The 16,830-nt window shown below is 44.9% G+C and overlaps 1 protein-coding gene and 1 pseudogene across 1 annotated transcript; one reads left to right on the top strand and one right to left on the bottom strand.

Moving 5' to 3' along the window:
* Positions 1-1,128: 1,128 nt before the first annotated feature.
* Positions 1,129-2,568, bottom strand: LOC113008350 (contactin-4-like). The gene is made up of 3 exons (XM_026145711.1): positions 2,304-2,568; positions 1,949-2,206; positions 1,129-1,853 (listed from the first exon to the last, which is right to left on the bottom strand). Exons 1-3 carry the CDS (start codon positions 2,392-2,394, stop codon positions 1,567-1,569), a joined length of 636 nt encoding a protein of 211 aa, XP_026001496.1. The 5' UTR covers positions 2,395-2,568; the 3' UTR covers positions 1,129-1,566.
* A 6,866-nt stretch (positions 2,569-9,434) lies between these two features.
* Positions 9,435-10,932, top strand: LOC113007610 (craniofacial development protein 2-like; annotated as a pseudogene).
* Positions 10,933-16,830: the final 5,898 nt, after the last annotated feature.

Below are 16,830 nucleotides of genomic sequence, written 5' to 3'. Positions count from 1 at the left end.
CAGCTTCATAGCTTAGCAAAGTCATACTAAAACATTTTTGACAGATTTTAGAGCGCCGTGTAGCACATAAAACCGGTTCGAGGTCAGTAAGCACAACCAGAATTCATACATAAGACACACTTTTGAGGAAATGAAAGGATTTTAAGTGCATCTTATAGGCCTAAAAATACGGTACTGAAAAAGTTCTTGTGCTTAAAGTGCTTCACTGAACTCAAATTTACATTTAAAATATCTCAAGATATATAAAATAAAAAGAAAGTGTAAATTAAAAATGGCTCAAAGGCTTCGAACTGAACATCTCAATATCTGAACATCTTACCTTGGGCGTCTCAGAGGTCCCGCCCTCTCTGCTGTTGGCCACACAGAGACTTTCAGAGTTGCTGAGACCTTTTTTTGTCTACTCGAATAGCTGGTCGCACCTATGCGGTATGTTTTTTAGTCGCACCATTGAGAAATTGGTCAGACTCTAGAGCCCTGCTCTAAGCGGATGGGTTTTTGGGGGGTAGCAGGAGGAGAGAAGCTGCAGAGAGACGTGTAAGACTGCAACTCTGCTTCCTGGTCCCAACTCTGGATAATCATATTTTGGGGGGTTTAATAAATTTGTCCATATTTCTAGAAATGAGAGCTGCTCCATCCAAAGTGGGATGGATGCAGTCTCTCCTAACAAGACCAGGTTTCCTCCAGAAGGTTTGCCAATTATCTATGAAGCCCACATCGTTTCTGGGACACCACTCAGACAGCCAGCAATTTAAGGAGAACATGCGGCTAAACATGTTACTCCTGGTCTGATTGGGGAGGGGACCAGAGAAAACTACAGAGTCCGACATTGTTTTAGCAAAGTTGCACACCGATTCAATATTGATTTTAGTGACCTCCGATTGGCGTAACCGGGTGTCATTTCTGCCGACGTGAATTATGATCTTACTGAATTTACGTTTACCCTTAGCCAGCAGTTTTAAATTTCCTTCAATGTCGCCTGCTCTGGCCCCTGGAAGACAATTGACTATGGTTGCCGGTGTCTGTAGCTTCACATGTCTGAGAACAGAATCGCCAATTACCAGAGTTTGACCCCCGGTGGGTGTGTCGCCGAGTGGGGAAAAACGGTTAGACACATAAACGGGTTGGTGGTGTACCTGGGGCTTCTGTTTAGGACTATGCTTCCTCCTCACCGTCACCCAGCCATCCTGTTTCCGTGGCTGCTTGGGACCTACGCCTGAGTAGGAACGTGCAGGAGGGACAGGTGAAAAGGCCATGCTGCTAGCTAGTTGGCTACAATCTAAGCTAGCAAATCCCTAAAGACACAGTGAGTGAATACTGTGAATATAAATTAGCGAGTACACAGATACACAGAGCATGTGCTTTGGACAAAGAACATGAAGATTACATTATAAGTTGTTATGTAAAGTTTGTAATTAACTGGCTACACTGATAAGCTACACAAAACACCGCTATGCATGTTACATTACTGCACTAAGATCCAACACCAAGTGAAAGCCCCACTTCTACAACCCTGAAGAACACATGAATCCATGAACACTCAGGATCATCCACTATTCAAACAAAAGCTCAGACATAACGCTCGGTGGTGACATCATCACTGATGACCTCCCACTCTTCATCCAGTTTGTCACCGCCTCCATTGTTCTGGGTCATCTCCATGGTGATGGCTGGCTTGTTTTCCAACTTCCTGCTGCAGCAGATGTACATCAGCAGACCAGCAGAGATACAGTATGGACAGAAGGCCAGTAGATAACACAAGAATTTGAACTGAGTATGACTGAGAGAAAGTGGAGGAGGAGGAGTGGAAGAGGCAGTCGGAGGAGGAGAAGGGAGAGCTGTACTGGGATCAGACTCTGCAGGAGAGAGAATTGTGGTTTAGTTAGTGATTAGTCTTTTATCAGGTCTGTAGTTCATGTCTTTAAATAGGAAGTGCTGTCAGTGTGCTGACCTCTGACCCTCAAAAAGCTCTGAGGAGATCTCCAATGTTGATCAACCAAACATGAGTAGAAACCTTCATCAGATTTCTGGACATTAGTGATGAGGAGCTCTGATTGATGTTCAGAAACAACACGACTTCCTTTAAAGTAGAATTCAGCTGAATATCTGTGATTATATTCACGACTCAGGAATTTATGTCTGCATCGAAGAGTGACATTACTTCCTGCCCTCACAGGAAGTGCAGGGATCTCCAGGATTGTACCAAACCCTGATCAACAGAGACACACACAGAGTGATGTAGAGACAAAGGTACACCAACAGATCAGAGTCATACAGACATATAGAGACAGGTGGGAGCAGCTTACAGCTTGTTACTGTTACATTGATGGAGACTTCATCGCTCTGCTGTCCAGATGAGTTTTCACAGAAGAAAATCCCATTAAAGGAATCAGACATGTCGAGAACACAGAAAGAATCAAACTTCCTCCAAAAGGCTGAAGCATCTGCTCTGCAGTCCACAGTGTATCCTCTTCCAGTCCTCTTCACCAGCCATCCATCAGCTGTCTCTCCTTCATCATCAACACAACTCAGAGACACAGAAGAAGCGTAATTTTTGAAGATCTGCTGGAGGTTTGGACTGACCTGCAGAGAGACTGAGCACAGACACACAGTAAATGTATTTGTGATCTTTTGGAGTCTCTGATTGTTTTCACTTCAACTCACCTGCAGAAACAGCCAGTGCAGACAGCAGCAGCACACACACACCTGCAACAGGACACAGGTCAGTAAAGGTCAGAGGTCACTGAAGGTCAGGTGGATCAGCTGCTTCACGCTCATTTAAAGAAACCAAAAACTCCCAGCATTCATTCATCAACTGTCCTTCAACTGGACCTGGACTCACTCTGGTTCCTCAGTCAGTGGATGGATGGATGATGGGTGGATGATGATGGATGGGTGGATGTAGGAGCTGTGTTTGACTCACCGAGGAGCAGAGAGACAGCTGGAGTCTTCATGTCGTCCGGATGCTGACTGAACATCAGTTTGAGCAGTGAGACACCTTCAGCTTCACCACTTCCTGTTAGCAAGGAAGTAAAATACCATATGTGGCACAAGTCCTTGCATTCTGCATTTAAGTAGAATTACAGATACTTTTGTTAGAAAATACTCCTTAAAGTACTTATGATTCTTCTTTACTCAAGTACAGGGTCAGAAATGTACTCAAGGTATAGAATAGAATAGAATAGAATAGAATAGAATAGAATAAACCTTTATTATCCCACAGATGAGAAATTTCGGTGTTCCAGAGCTCTTACAGCACAGGAAAATAAAATATAAAAGGAAGACACAAGGTCCTATAAATATAGGCAGCCAAAGTTCATATATACAGGTACAGAATATGTATAGAAAAATTGAGAAAATCTACAGAGCTATCTATAAAATGTACAGTAAACAAACAGGCTGGTGGGTAAGATGACCAAAAGAATTTTTTAAACTGCATTATAGAGTCTGATAGCTGCTGTAAGCACTCCTTCCTACACTGTGGGTGTAAAAGTCCACTGCTGAACGAGCTGCTCAGGATTCAGGACAAACAAGTTTGAGTCTGAAAAACTGAATATGAAACAAGCAAAGCTCAATACTAAACAATATATAACTTATATAAACGTATATATAACTTAATACTGCACATATGCAAAATCGAAATTCCAATTAAAAAACACATCAGTGGAATTCATTTCTTAAATAAAAATTGTATTTGCAGCCTTCTGAATTAAATTTTATCATTTTATCATTTATCAAATATTCATCATATTCTCCCACCTGTCCAGAAAGCTCCTGTTTTCTGCCTTTCTTTCTGCCATTTTGGGATCGGTAGCATGGCAATATTTGCATGGTTGCTATGACTATGGTCAACAGAGGAGAGGGTGCTAATGGGTCCTGTCGTGACTGACGTGCCAAAACACCAACAGAACATTCTGGGAATTGTAGTATTAGCAGTACATGAACTGTATAATACCAGCAGACCAGCTCTAATAGTAATTTTGTATGGCTTCGCGGGCCAAATGTAATTAGGCTACGGGCCAAATTTGGCCCGCGGGCCAGAGTTTGACACCTATGCACTAGCAGATCCATAACTATGAGAGCAAAACTAATCAGTGTGCACATTTCACACAGTTTGCATAATTTTTCTTGCACTCTTTCTCTTTGTGCAGAGTGAGACTATTTCTGGGCACATACACATTAGTAAATGAAGTGAATGAGCGAGTGAGTGTAGGAGCTCGGTTTGACTCAGAGACCGATGGAAACATCAGTCTGAGCCGCCGACAGGACTGCATAGTGAAGTAGTTCTGTCCCCCACCCCGAACACGACAGGGCAATAGATGCTGCAGCTCCTCCTGGTGGATGGTAGAGGAGCTGTCTGTCCCCAAAATTAAAGGTTTCATTTACTTTTAGTCTTTCACTCAGTTGTCATTTTTTACTACATGATTTATTTTCCAGCAGAAAAACAGCAGATCTTAGTTTCCTCAGGTTCAGTCACATCTATCATCACACTGATAAGCACTAAACTGTCTCTGTGTGACTCTGTCTGTCTCTGTTGGTCTCTTACCCTTCCTGTGAAGGTGGGAGTGCTGTCCTCAGCTGCAACTGATTTCTTCTGATTTCTTCATTAATAGAAGTCTTCTTCTATCTGCTTTTTTAATCCAAATCAGAGCTTATCATCACTAATGTGGTGAATGTCTGTACTCGCGTTCTTCAAATTTTCTTTGAAGTTTCGAGGGCCAGAGGCGAGGACACTGACATCACTTCCTGTTTACATCCATGAATTAACCTGTTGACCTGATAATAAACTGATCATTGACTGAGCTATCTTCCTCATCTCTCCTGCAGAGCTGCCTCATACCTCCTCTTCCTCCCCTCCTATCATCCCCGTGTCTGTCTATTCTGCCATCTAGTGGCCTTCTATGTGTACTGAACACAGACTGTTCTGCTAGTGCCCATCTGCTGCAGCAAGAAGACAGAAAACAATGGGCAACTTTAAACCCTTTTAGAGGATGCTTATCAGAGGATTTTTAAAAATTACTCTAGTAAGAGTAACAATAATCATGTATTTTAGTATTATTTTCCTAAGTTTTCTTCTAATGTGCACCTGCAGCAACTCTGAAAATGGATTAGAGGAAAAGGATGGATGATGGATAGATGGATGGATGGAGGGATGTGTAACGGAGTTACAAATACATCTGGAAAAACATGCACTTACCTGTTCTTAATTATTATTTTAAGTGTAAATTTTATCTTTTTTTTAATTGTATTTTATTTTGAAAACCAAGAAACCGGATCTCACCCTAGTGTTTAGAAGCTGCTAAGGCTTCCGCTCCTCACAGCGCGCGTTTGCACTGTGAGGGTAAGTTCTGTAATGAAAGGCTCTGGCATTTTTATGGTTTCTGGTGTGAATGTTGGTACATAAGTTGTACATGTCGATGCATATAGGTTCATATTGATGTTAGAAAGTTTCTGTGTAACCGAAACAAAGGCTGGTTGCTGTTAAACAGTGTTTCTGCCGTATTTATGCTCTTTGGCAGTAAGCTTTTGTCAGCCCCCTAGTGGTTGCTGCGCATAGCAGGAAATGTGTTTGGATTTACTGTTTTTCTGTGCTTTTTGTGATGTTGTTTTACATTGTATGAGATACAATTGCTGGTACCATCAGAAGACACCTGTTGAGTGTGTTTTATGTCTTCTGCAGGTACGTGAGCTTGTTAACAGTCATTTTGTCTGTAAAGCACAAGCAAGTGAAGATGTAATGCGCTATTGTTAATTTGTCCACTAGAGGGCAATGATTAGCCGGTGATACTGTTTACTGAGACTTCTGTAACCTGTTATTTTGTTTTATACGGTTGTGAAATGGATTTTTATTAGTCATAAGATTTTTTTTGTATACAAGTTCAGTGTGACAGACTGTAAAATGGGAGAAATTATTATTTTCCAATTTTTCTTTATTAAAAAGTTAATTGTAAGTCTGTCAAGACAGCGCGCGTTTGCACTGTGAGGGAGATACAATTGCTGGTACCATCAGAAGACACCTGTTGAGTGGGGTCAGCGGGGGAGCTGGCCCCAGGGAGGGGTCACTTGCCCCTCCCTTCCTTCCCTCCCCATCTCCAGCTGCCTCCCTCTTCCCACTCCACCACAACCACCCACACATGCAGGGCCTTGGAGTAGGGGTATGTCACCAGGGTGCAGAGGAGGCTACCCCCCCCCCCCCCCCCCTCTGTCCCCTTCTGGCTGCCTCTGCCTCAATTTTATCCCACAACTTAGACATTCACATTACTCACACTCTCATTACACATACATATAGGATCTTGGGGGTGGGCACGATACACGGAGTCCAAAGTACCATCAGGGTGTACACCCCACCCCTGGCGTCGTTGCCCACCTCTCAATTTTAAATACACGTAGACATTGAGGGCTAGCAGGAGGGACCATGCGCTTACCTGCTGCTCTCTGGCAGGTAGCTCCAAGCCCTCCTGGGTTTTAAATGCACCTTAGAACACACATGCATCAACATTACAATGAGCGGGTGGAGGGAGGTTTGGAGTCTTCTCTCACCCCCATTCTCTGCGACCTGCTGGAGCAGGGGGGCTAGGAGGAGGAGTTGGCCGTCCGACTGCGGTCTGGAGTGTGGAGCCTCCCTGCTGCTACGGAGTCGGGGCGGTCTGCCTCCCCCCACCGCAGGGAAAAGGGAAACACCACCTGGGTCTGGGTGCAGTTCCCCCCTCCAGGGGCGGGGGCACCTAGACCCGGTTTGTAGAGTACGCTTGGGGAGTGTGATCGTGTGTACAACGTCTCTTTATGTCTGTCTCCACGTTGGTTGAGTGTGGAGTAAGTGCATATGAGAGCATGAGGGTGGGAATGGATGTTTGTGTCTGTGTGTGCCTGTATGTCTGTGTCTATATGTCAGGTTGGGTGTCAGGCGCCACCTCTCTGGGGACATCTCAGGCCCTCCAAGGTTTGGAGGCCTATCTCCCCCTACCACCACTCCCCCTGCCAGTGGCGGACTCCCTCAGACATCGGTGCGTTGGTGGTTCTTTGTGTCCGGGGATGGGCGTCCAGGTACACACCGGCTCACTCCTTGGCGGCCGCTTATCGGGGCCTGGAGCCTGGGGCTCGCTCGGGCCACTTCGGAGGTGGGGTGCCCTCGGCCTCTCGGCCTGGGGCTCGGTCACTCAGGCGCAGCTGGCTGCCGGCGGAGCTCACGGGCGCGTCACTGCAACTCCCCCTGGCTTCTGCTCCGCGGCTGCTGAGTGAGCCCTCATCTGGGACTCTCCTCAGCTCTTTCCGGGACAGTGGCGCAGCTGCCCCTCTGTTGGTCTTCCTTGGTCTCTTGTGTTCTGGGGGCCTCTGGATGTCTGGAGTTTTGATCTCCTCCATACCTGCTTCACGCCCTGGAGGACGGGGCTGTGGCCTCCCCACACCCTCTAGCAGATCATTACATGAAGGAACCTTTTAAAAAACAAGCGCGTCCATGCTCACAGGTGTACACACGGGTGATCACACCCACAAACTACACCCTTTTTGGCTCCTACCTCAAAGCACACTGTGTTCTGTTGATCTTATGTGCTGCACAATAATGTTTAACATTTAGTATTTACTGTCATATTCCCATATATCATTGTGATGTTGTTTATTCTATTACTCTTGTTCTCTTCTGCTTGTTTTCTTTTTTCTTTCTCAGCAGGTGATCCAGGTGATCGATATATGCATTTTTTTTTCTCTGCCCGTTCTGTTGGTTTTTGTCTTTTGCCCTTCTCCCCCGTCCCTCTTCTCAGCTGTTTCTCTTTCCCTCTTTCTTTCTCCCCTTCTTTCCCCCAGTCAAGTCTGTCCCGTATTCAGTAAGTGAAAATAAAATAAACAATAAAAGGTGAATCAAATGGACCATTACGGCAAGGCTGGGATGGTCAGTTTGGTAAAGTAAATCTGTTGGGCATCTTTCTTTGCCTTTAGACAACAATTCTGATGCAAAAGAGCCAAACGGGACAGGCCAAAAAAACAAAAAAAAAAACAAAAAAAAAAAACAGTCATTTTGTCTGTAAAGCACAAGCAAGTGAAGATGTAATGCGCTATTGTTAATTTGTCCACTAGAGGGCAATGATTAGCCGGTGATACTGTTTACTGAGACTTCTGTAACCTGTTATTTTGTTTTATACGGTTGTGAAATGGATTTTTATTAGTCATAAGATTTTTTTTTTGTATACAAGTTCAGTGTGACAGACTGTAAAATGGGAGAAATTATTATTTTCCAATTTTTCTTTATTAAAAAGTTAATTGTAAGTCTGTCAAGACAGCGCGCGTTTGCACTGTGAGGGAGATACAATTGCTGGTACCATCAGAAGACACCTGTTGAGTGTGTTTTATGTCTTCTGCAGGAATAAACTGTGAAAAGCCAACCTTTCTGAGCGTCTGTGATTTTTGAAGAGCTGGAAGTGTTACAGATGGACGATGGATAATGGATGGATGGATGATGGATGGATTTTGCCAACGCAGGTTTAAATGTCCAGTGTTGTTGATATCATGATGTTACAGTACAGAGCAATGTTGCTGCCTCACACACATGTTTGTCATTAATAATTAAGACGTGTGTTGCAGCAGATAAAGAGATGTTTCATGATGCTAATCATAACAGATTTAAACACTCTTTACCTACAACACAGCAAGTTGGAAATTGTTCTGATAATGAGGGATAATTTCAGTGTCTGTTAATTTATATTTTATTCTCTAAAGCTTATCAAAGCCATTAGTTAGTGTAGTTTAATCACCAGAAATTATGAGCTGAAGTTAACTCTCTGAGTAAGTGAGAGAGAATTCCTAACAAACACAATGTGATGAAAGTGGAGCAGAGAAGAAGAAATAGAAAGGTTCGCCTTGTTTTCACTGTGGACAGTCTCGGTCGTTAGAGGAAGATTTGAGAAGTTTTGTTTCTCCTCAGAAAGGATTTCATCCAGCGTGGCTAAGGCCAGAACTCATTTACAGCTGAGGTGTTCTCTCTCTCCTGACTAAAAACTCATCAAAGCTGGCAGTAGATATTTAGCAACAGTTTAGATTACATTACTTTAATTTTTTAGTTTTACTTTTTTTATTTTAAATTGTAAAACGATCTGACTGATTTGTGATTATGATCGTCTCTTCTGATTCCATACAGGGCAGCTGTGGCTACAACTGTAGCCTCCACCAGTGTGTGAATGTGAGAGTGAATGAATAGTGGTATTGTAAAGCGCTTTGAGGGGTCCCGAAAAGCGCTATATAAATGCAATCTATTATTATTATTATTATTATTATTATTATTAACTGTTTGAGCTCTTTGCTTAAATAAAATATTGTATCTGCCATTAAAGTCAGTTTTGAGGAGGTTCTTATTGAACTCTGCTATTGCCGGTCCCAAGCCCGGATGAGAAAGGAGGAGGGTTGGGCGTGGGGCTAGCAACCCCACCCTGTAAAAACTCCAACTGCTACGGAAACAGCAAGTGAATTTCATTATCGACTATGGAATATGGAATGTACGGACTCTGTACCAAACAGGTAAATTGGCCCAGCTTCTATATGAATTTGACTCGTACCATATGGACATCTTGGGCATCTCAGAAATGCGATGGGCAGGAAGCGGGAAGATGGTTAGTGATGGAAAGATGGTGCTCTACTCTGGCCATGCCCAAGACCATGCACGTGGCGTGGGCTTCATCCTCTCGCAACGTGCAACAACATTATTGCTGGCCTGGAAGCCCATTTCAGACCGCCTAATCTTGGCTCGTTTCCAAGCTAGGCATGTGAAAGTCACAATTCTTCAAGTATACGCTCCAACAGAAGAGGCTGACGATACTGACAAGATGGTTTCTATGCGATGCTCCAGGATCCATGATTTGCTGATCGTGGGCGGAGATTTCAACGCGTAAATAAGCAGTAACCGGGACGGCCTGGAATCAGCTATCGGCCCGTTTGGAATTGCAGCAATGACAAATGAAAACGGTGGGCGGCTGATCTCGTTCTGTGTGGCAAACCGGCTGACCATCAAGAACACCTTCTTCGGCCACAATCGGATACACAAGGCGACGTGGAAGGCCCCCGGTGGCGGATATACAAGCGAGATCGACTACATCTGCATATCATCCCGCTGGGCATCCACCATTAGTGATGTTAGAGTGTGGCGTGGAGCCGACATTGACTCTGATCACTACCTGCTAATTGCCAAATGTAAACTTCACCTGAAGAGCCTCCAACCACGACTGCAGCGGCCAAGTCCTTTTAACGTTCAACGCCTAAAAGACGCAAATACGGCAGCGGAATTTCAACTCGAATTGAGAAACCGCTTCCAGCTCCTTGCTGCGGAAGGAAATAACAACAAAAATCCAGATACACTCTGGGATGAGCTAAAAGAGGCTGTGGTCGGTGCAGCAGAATTGAAGATTGGTCACCGACGGGGAGGCTTTAAGGAGCCCTGGATCTCCGACCGTTCATGGGAACTTACAGATCAACGTCGCTTGGCAAAGTCAGTTCGGGACCAGGTGGCCTTTGACTCACCAGCGTGAGAGGGCCATGGCCACCTACCAAGACCTTGCCCGACAGGTCAAACGCAGCTGCCGGCGTGAAAAGCGTGAATGGATCGAAGCTAAAGGCATCGAAGCCCAAGAAGCAGCCGATCGGAACGATACCCGAACCTTATATCGCATTGTACGAGATCTAACTGGGGCTCGTGGTGGCCGCGGTGTTCCAATCCAAGACAAAAATGGACATGTCCTCCTTACTGCAGCTGAACAAGACCAACGATGGGTCGAACACTTCCGCGATACTCTGAACCAACCTGAGCCACCCCAACGGTTCGAGGCCGAAGACCTGGCACCTTCCATGGATCTTCTTCCTGTCAATATTGGACAAATCACCATCACCATCACATCCGACTGCTCAAGAGTGGAAAGGCCGCAGGCCTGGACGAAATCCTCGCCGAAATGCTGAAGCATGATGGACCCCATCTTGAAGCCGCCTTTACAAGACTCCTAAACGCCTGCTGGTCAACATCACATGTACCCGATGATTGGACAAAAGGCACCATCATCAAACTTCCAAAAAAAGGTGATTTGGGTGACTGTAACAACTGGCGGGGCATCACGTTGCTGTCAGTACCCGGGAAAGTGTTTTGCCTCGCTCTTTTGAATCGGCTACGACACGCAGTGAACGAACGATTGCGAGAAGAGCGGGCTGGGTTTCAGAGTGGCCGGTCATGCGTCGAGCAAATCTTCACCCTCCGCATGATCATTGAACAAACATTGGAATACCAAAGGAAGATTTCTATTAATTTCATTGACTTCGAGAAGGCTTTTGACAGCGTCCACCGGCCGACTCTATGGGCTATCCTACGCCACTATGGAGTCCCTCAGCAGTTTGTAGATGCCTTTCGTTGTCTCTACTCCAACTCCCGTTGCTGCGTCCGGACAGATGACGGCTGCACATATTTCTTCAAGACAAGTCCGACAAGGATGCATGCTATCCCCTTTCCTCTTCCTGTTGGTAATTGACTTCATCATGCGACGATCAGTTGACCAAGCTGGCATCGGTGTGCCCTGGCACGAAGCACGTAATCTCACTGACTTGGACTTCGCAGATGACATCGCCCTGCTGGGCTCGACTCAGGAAGACCTCCAAAAGTTGACCACAGCCCTGCAGAGGGAGGCGACGAAAGTTGGATTATGACTCACCGCCAAAAAAACCAAGGTACTCCGAGTTGGCTATTCACATGCCCGCATTCCTGTCATGATCAACCAACAACGCGCTGAAGAGGTGGAGAATTTTACATATCTTGGCAGCATCATCTCGAATGACGGGGTCTCTGATCGGGATGTCGACGCCAGAGTAGGGAAGGCAGTTGGTGTCCTGCGACATCTCCAACCTATTTGGAACTCGACCTTCCTGAATGTAAGGGTCAAGATCAGACTACTAAACTCTATCGTCTTCCCTACTGCACTTTACGCTAGTGAAACCTGGCGCTCAACAAGTGCAATTATTCAACACCTGAACGTGCTTCAACAACGTGGCCTGTGGCGAATCCTGAGAATTTCCTACCGGGACCGAATAACAAATGAGGAGGTCCTACGAAGAGCAGGCACCCGCCCATTAGCCGATGTTGTTGCAGAAAGGCGCCTTCGCTTTGCGGGCCATATTTTACGCCTACCCCCTCATCGCCCAGCTAAGATTGCCATGACATGGCGTCCACGCACTGGCAAGCGAAAGCAAGGCCGACCAAAGACCACATGGCGTCGAACATTCATGGACGATCTGAGAACTGTCGACATGGGACGAAGCTGAAGCAGTTGCTGCTGACCGACATCGATGGAGATCACTAGCTGCCCGATGCGCTGCCCGGCGTAGGAGGAACTAAGTCTAAGTCTTATTGAGTATTCTAGTCTTTAAAAATGAACAGATCCCTGGCGCCTACTTTTCAGGTCATCCATCCATCCGTGTTCTTCCACTTATCCTAGGCCGGGTCGCAGGGGCAGCAGCCTAAGCAGAGAAGCTCAGACCTCCCTGTCCATGGCCTTCTCTTCCAGCATGTGGGACATGCCCAGAAAGATCGACCGGTAAATTGAGAGCTTTGGTTTTAGACTCAGCTCTCTCTTCACCACGACAGACTGGTATCCACATCACTGCAGCTGCAGCACCAGTCGATCTCCTGCTCCCCTCTCGCCTCACTCCTGAAGGTCTGGAGACACTTAAACTCCTCCATTTAAGGCTGGAACTCTTCCCAACTCCCAAGGAGTTTTTTAACTGCCTCAGTGACTTCGCCCCCAGTGATGGACGAGTCCAGAGACTCTGCTTCCTCTACAGAAGACATGTCACTAAACTTAAGGCGGTCCTCGAAGAATTTCTTCCACCACCCAACAATATCCTCAGTTGAAACCAGCAGTGCTTCACCTGTACTACACACAGTGAGGGAAAGCACCCTCCTGAGTTCCCTGAAAGTTGGCCAGAAAGCTTCGAGGGAGTCTTTTTCCATGGCCTTCTCCGGCCACTGACGTGAATCCTAGCAAAGTTCCACGTGCCATAGATCATTAGAGGAGCGCTACCGTTAATAACTGTGGCTGTTGATTGAACTTTACTGAGGGTTGCTAGTGGGGTGCATCATCTAGCAGACAGCATGGGAATGAAGATGGAGGTAGTCAGTTCCTGCATGAATCCCCCCACCACCTGCTTAACTTAGTTTCTTTTGACCTATTACAGTAACGAGTCTGGCGAGCAGAGCCTTCACAGTAACATGTTCCAGCCTGAACAGTGAAAAAGCCAGATACTGTGGCACTGAGGTCCGGCCATGTCTCTGTGAAGCACAACACAGTGAACTTCCAATCCTCCCTCTGATGTCTGACCAGCGCCCACAGCTTGTCCATCTCATTAGCCAGAGACCCTCAAGTTCCCTGTGATGGCCGAAGGAAGGCAGGGTTTATATTTCCTGCTCCTCACTTTCCTCACACTGAGACACTCTGCTCAGTGTCCCCCCGCAGGGCTGGACTGGGACAAAAAATCAGCCTGGGCATTTTGACTAGAGACCGGCCCACCAGGTATTACAGGAAAAACCAAATAGCCTTTGAATGAAAACAAATGTCGTTGTCACAGTGATGTACACTGTCTTGTTGGTACATATGTATCAGTCTAATAAACTTAAACCTCCACCATCCCCCCTATTCTGGTATTCTAAACAGTACTTAGCCGAAACCCAAAGACTGCTTGGTCGAGTTAACCTCCTGAACTATCTACAACACATGGTGGAAACCTGAAATTAAGACAGAGAAGACTAGAGGTGAGACATGACCATTACTGAATATTAAAAATAATAAATGACAGTTTATAATTTTCATAAACTATTTATTTACCACATCAATAAACAGCATGCCAGGGCAAAATATTTTTTCTAACATGGCAACCTTTTATAAGTGAAAGGAGACAGAAAGACAGGTGAGAAAGAATAAAACTTAACTGAGTTTTTGATGGCATTTTACACAAAGTACTTGTACAGTATCTGGAAAATGTGGGAAAATACTGGCATCATGTACAGTACTTTTTTCTGAAGAAATTATGTTGGGACCCTGAAAAAAACGTACTACGTACAATAATGGATTTCTATAAATTTGACATCAGATGAAAACTTTGGTTGTAAGATTCGGATAATTATTTGTTAAAAGCGAGACATTTTAAATGAGAATAAGAAAGAAAAGTATATCTTTGTGCCCCCCCTTCCCTGTTAATGCCCTGCCTGGGCCCCTGGCAACACTTTTCTAGATCCGCCCCTGCACAGTTACCAGCTGTCAGCTACTTAGAAAAGGATCCTGGTGTTATTAGTCTCTCAGAAACAGTTCAATCTGACAGCGTAAAGACAGAATAACTCCAGCTTTTTGTCTTTTTTTTTTATTGTAGCTGAAGACAAATCACGTTTATTTTCAGCTCAATACGAAACGGTAATATTAATTCTGAATACCAGAGGATTCTGTTTTTTAGGGGACGGTTGGCAACTCTACTAAGTAACCATATGAATAAAATAAAGTTCACCAGTAACATCATAGCACCCACCCAACTGTATAGAAACTCCGTCATGCTAGCTAGTACACAGTACAAGTTACTGTAAGAGTCAGAATCCTCTAAACTGCTTCTCAGGAGACGTCCTCCTCCTGCAGTTGAGCAGACTCCAGTATCAGCTTTTTTAACCTATCCTATTACGTCACTTCAGAAATCTTGTTTTCCCCTCATCACGGTCCAAACGCATACATCCCAGCAGCCCACGAAAATAATCCGAAAACTCATTCATCTGATAGTCCAGTTTGTAGGAAACACACAAGCTCTGCCATAATAAAGTCCTCCATCAGACTCTGTTTTGAGAAGTTTGTGTGTTTAGGTTTAAGAAGTAAGACGTCGTCTTGGACAGCAGCACAGCTTCTTGAATGTCCTCTACCTGCTGCCTGCTGAAGGCTTCTGGATGTCACCATTAGCAGCCTGGGAAACACGACTCTCACTGCATCTGTAATCACACAAGCAGAAAACATCAGTTTATAGTGTTAATGTGACCAGCAGCCTTTAGTGTGTCTGGTGTACGCTGCTCAGAAAATGTTACAAAATAGAGGAGCAGTTCAACATCAAGTCAGTGAAACTTTGGGATATTGATCTGATTAGTTCAGTATCAGAGGTGTTAATCAGGTTCAGCTGCTTTGGTGTTAATGAAACTAACAACAGGTGCAACAAGGACACATCCCCCAAAACAGTTTCACAGGCGGAGGACGCTCACGTCTCCCGCCTCTTATGTCTTAGTCTTACAATATCAGAGCCTTGAGACGAGCGCTGTTGTCACAAATAACTGAACTGAACACTGTGTGTCTATCACAGCCATTTCCATAGAACAAGATTTAATGTGATGTTAATTTATTTTGTTTAGGTTTTTACCTTTTTTTACTCATTTTCACTTTTAGCTGTGATTGTTTTTTTGTTCAGTCATTTGTGTGTTTCTTGTCTTATTTCCCAGTGGTAAAGCACCTTACCTTCTTTCGGTTCCCAATTTTGAATTGTTCCATATCTGAGGCGTGATCCCAGGTTTTCTGGTTTTCTTTTCCTCTTGACCATCTTCAGCGCTGACAAACTCATGGGCTTTAAAACCTTTAATGGTCAGCTTGTAAAAACTGCTCCTTCTTTAAGGAGCAACACATAAACTACTATGTGAAACACAATTTCTTGTGAATGTCAAACTGAGAAGCAGAGAACCAATCAGAGTGTTTTTAGCTGTGATGTTGGTGCTGCACTGCTGGTTAGCTCAGCTTGATAGTGCCTTTGAACCCAGAGGATGCTGAAAGGTTCCCGGTTCAGTATGCTCTCTGTTTTAGTTTCATGTTAGAATTTTAGCCTGTTATTAACTTTTCCACACTTTTAGAATTGACAGAGTTTGTGGCTCAGTGTTTTCCTTTCTTTGTTTTTCTTTGTTGTGGGGTTTTGTGGATTTGGGGGAAGGCATGTTAGCAGGCAGTGAGAGAGAAGGAAAGACAGAAGTGTGGACATGAGAGCAGGAAGTTAAAGCATGTAGGGACTATGAGTTGTACAGATAGAGGGGAAGTAAGAGCAGGATCATTGGAGGTGGATTCAAACTGTTGTGCCGCGGTGTCAACAGGAAGACCAGTGGAGGATGGGCAATCGTTTGTGTTTGTGAGCAGTGGAGGTGAAGAGAAGGTCAGACGGGATCATGAGTTTGAAATCAAATAGTTGATGCTGAATGTTGTCAGTGGCCCACAGGTTGGGTGTCAGTTAGAAGACAAAGAGGAAGTGATAGAGAGAGTTCCCAGGAGGCAAGAGTGATGACTGGAGCCGATTTACCAGAAGTTAACTAGTGTTGTAAATATGGTTCTGTTTGTGTGTTTCACTTCACTCTGTGTCAGTTTCAGTGTGAGTGAAACACCGATCTTATGTCTAAGTGTCACTCTGGGAGATTTCAGCCGCTCACGTTCTGTTGGTTAAATGTGAAATGTCACGTGTTTGTTGGTAAATACAAAGATGTGAGACTCGCTGTCTGATAGGAAGACAAACCAAAAGCCGAGCAAACTGGCGTGACGACCAGAGCTGGTTGTAACACTCCCACCAGTTATGTGGCAGGAAATTCAAGGTCAAACAAGTTTTTCTACCACAGAAAATGACTTTTCTTTCTCGAGTAAACTCTGGTACTCTCCAGTGTTTAACACCATTGGACATTTCATTGACTCACCAGTCACCAAGAAGAATCACATCAGTCTTACACACTGAGTAATCGTGAGTAGAAGGCTTTCAAACTGTCGAATCAGCTCTTTTACGTGCCCCGCTGACACGCTCGGAGTGGATACAGCACCCACTGGTGTC

Source organism: Astatotilapia calliptera, chromosome 16 (genome assembly GCF_900246225.1).
Source record: "Astatotilapia calliptera chromosome 16, fAstCal1.2, whole genome shotgun sequence".
NCBI classification, from domain to species: Eukaryota; Metazoa; Chordata; class Actinopteri; order Cichliformes; family Cichlidae; genus Astatotilapia; species Astatotilapia calliptera.
This window is presented reverse-complemented; position numbering and strand designations above follow the sequence as displayed.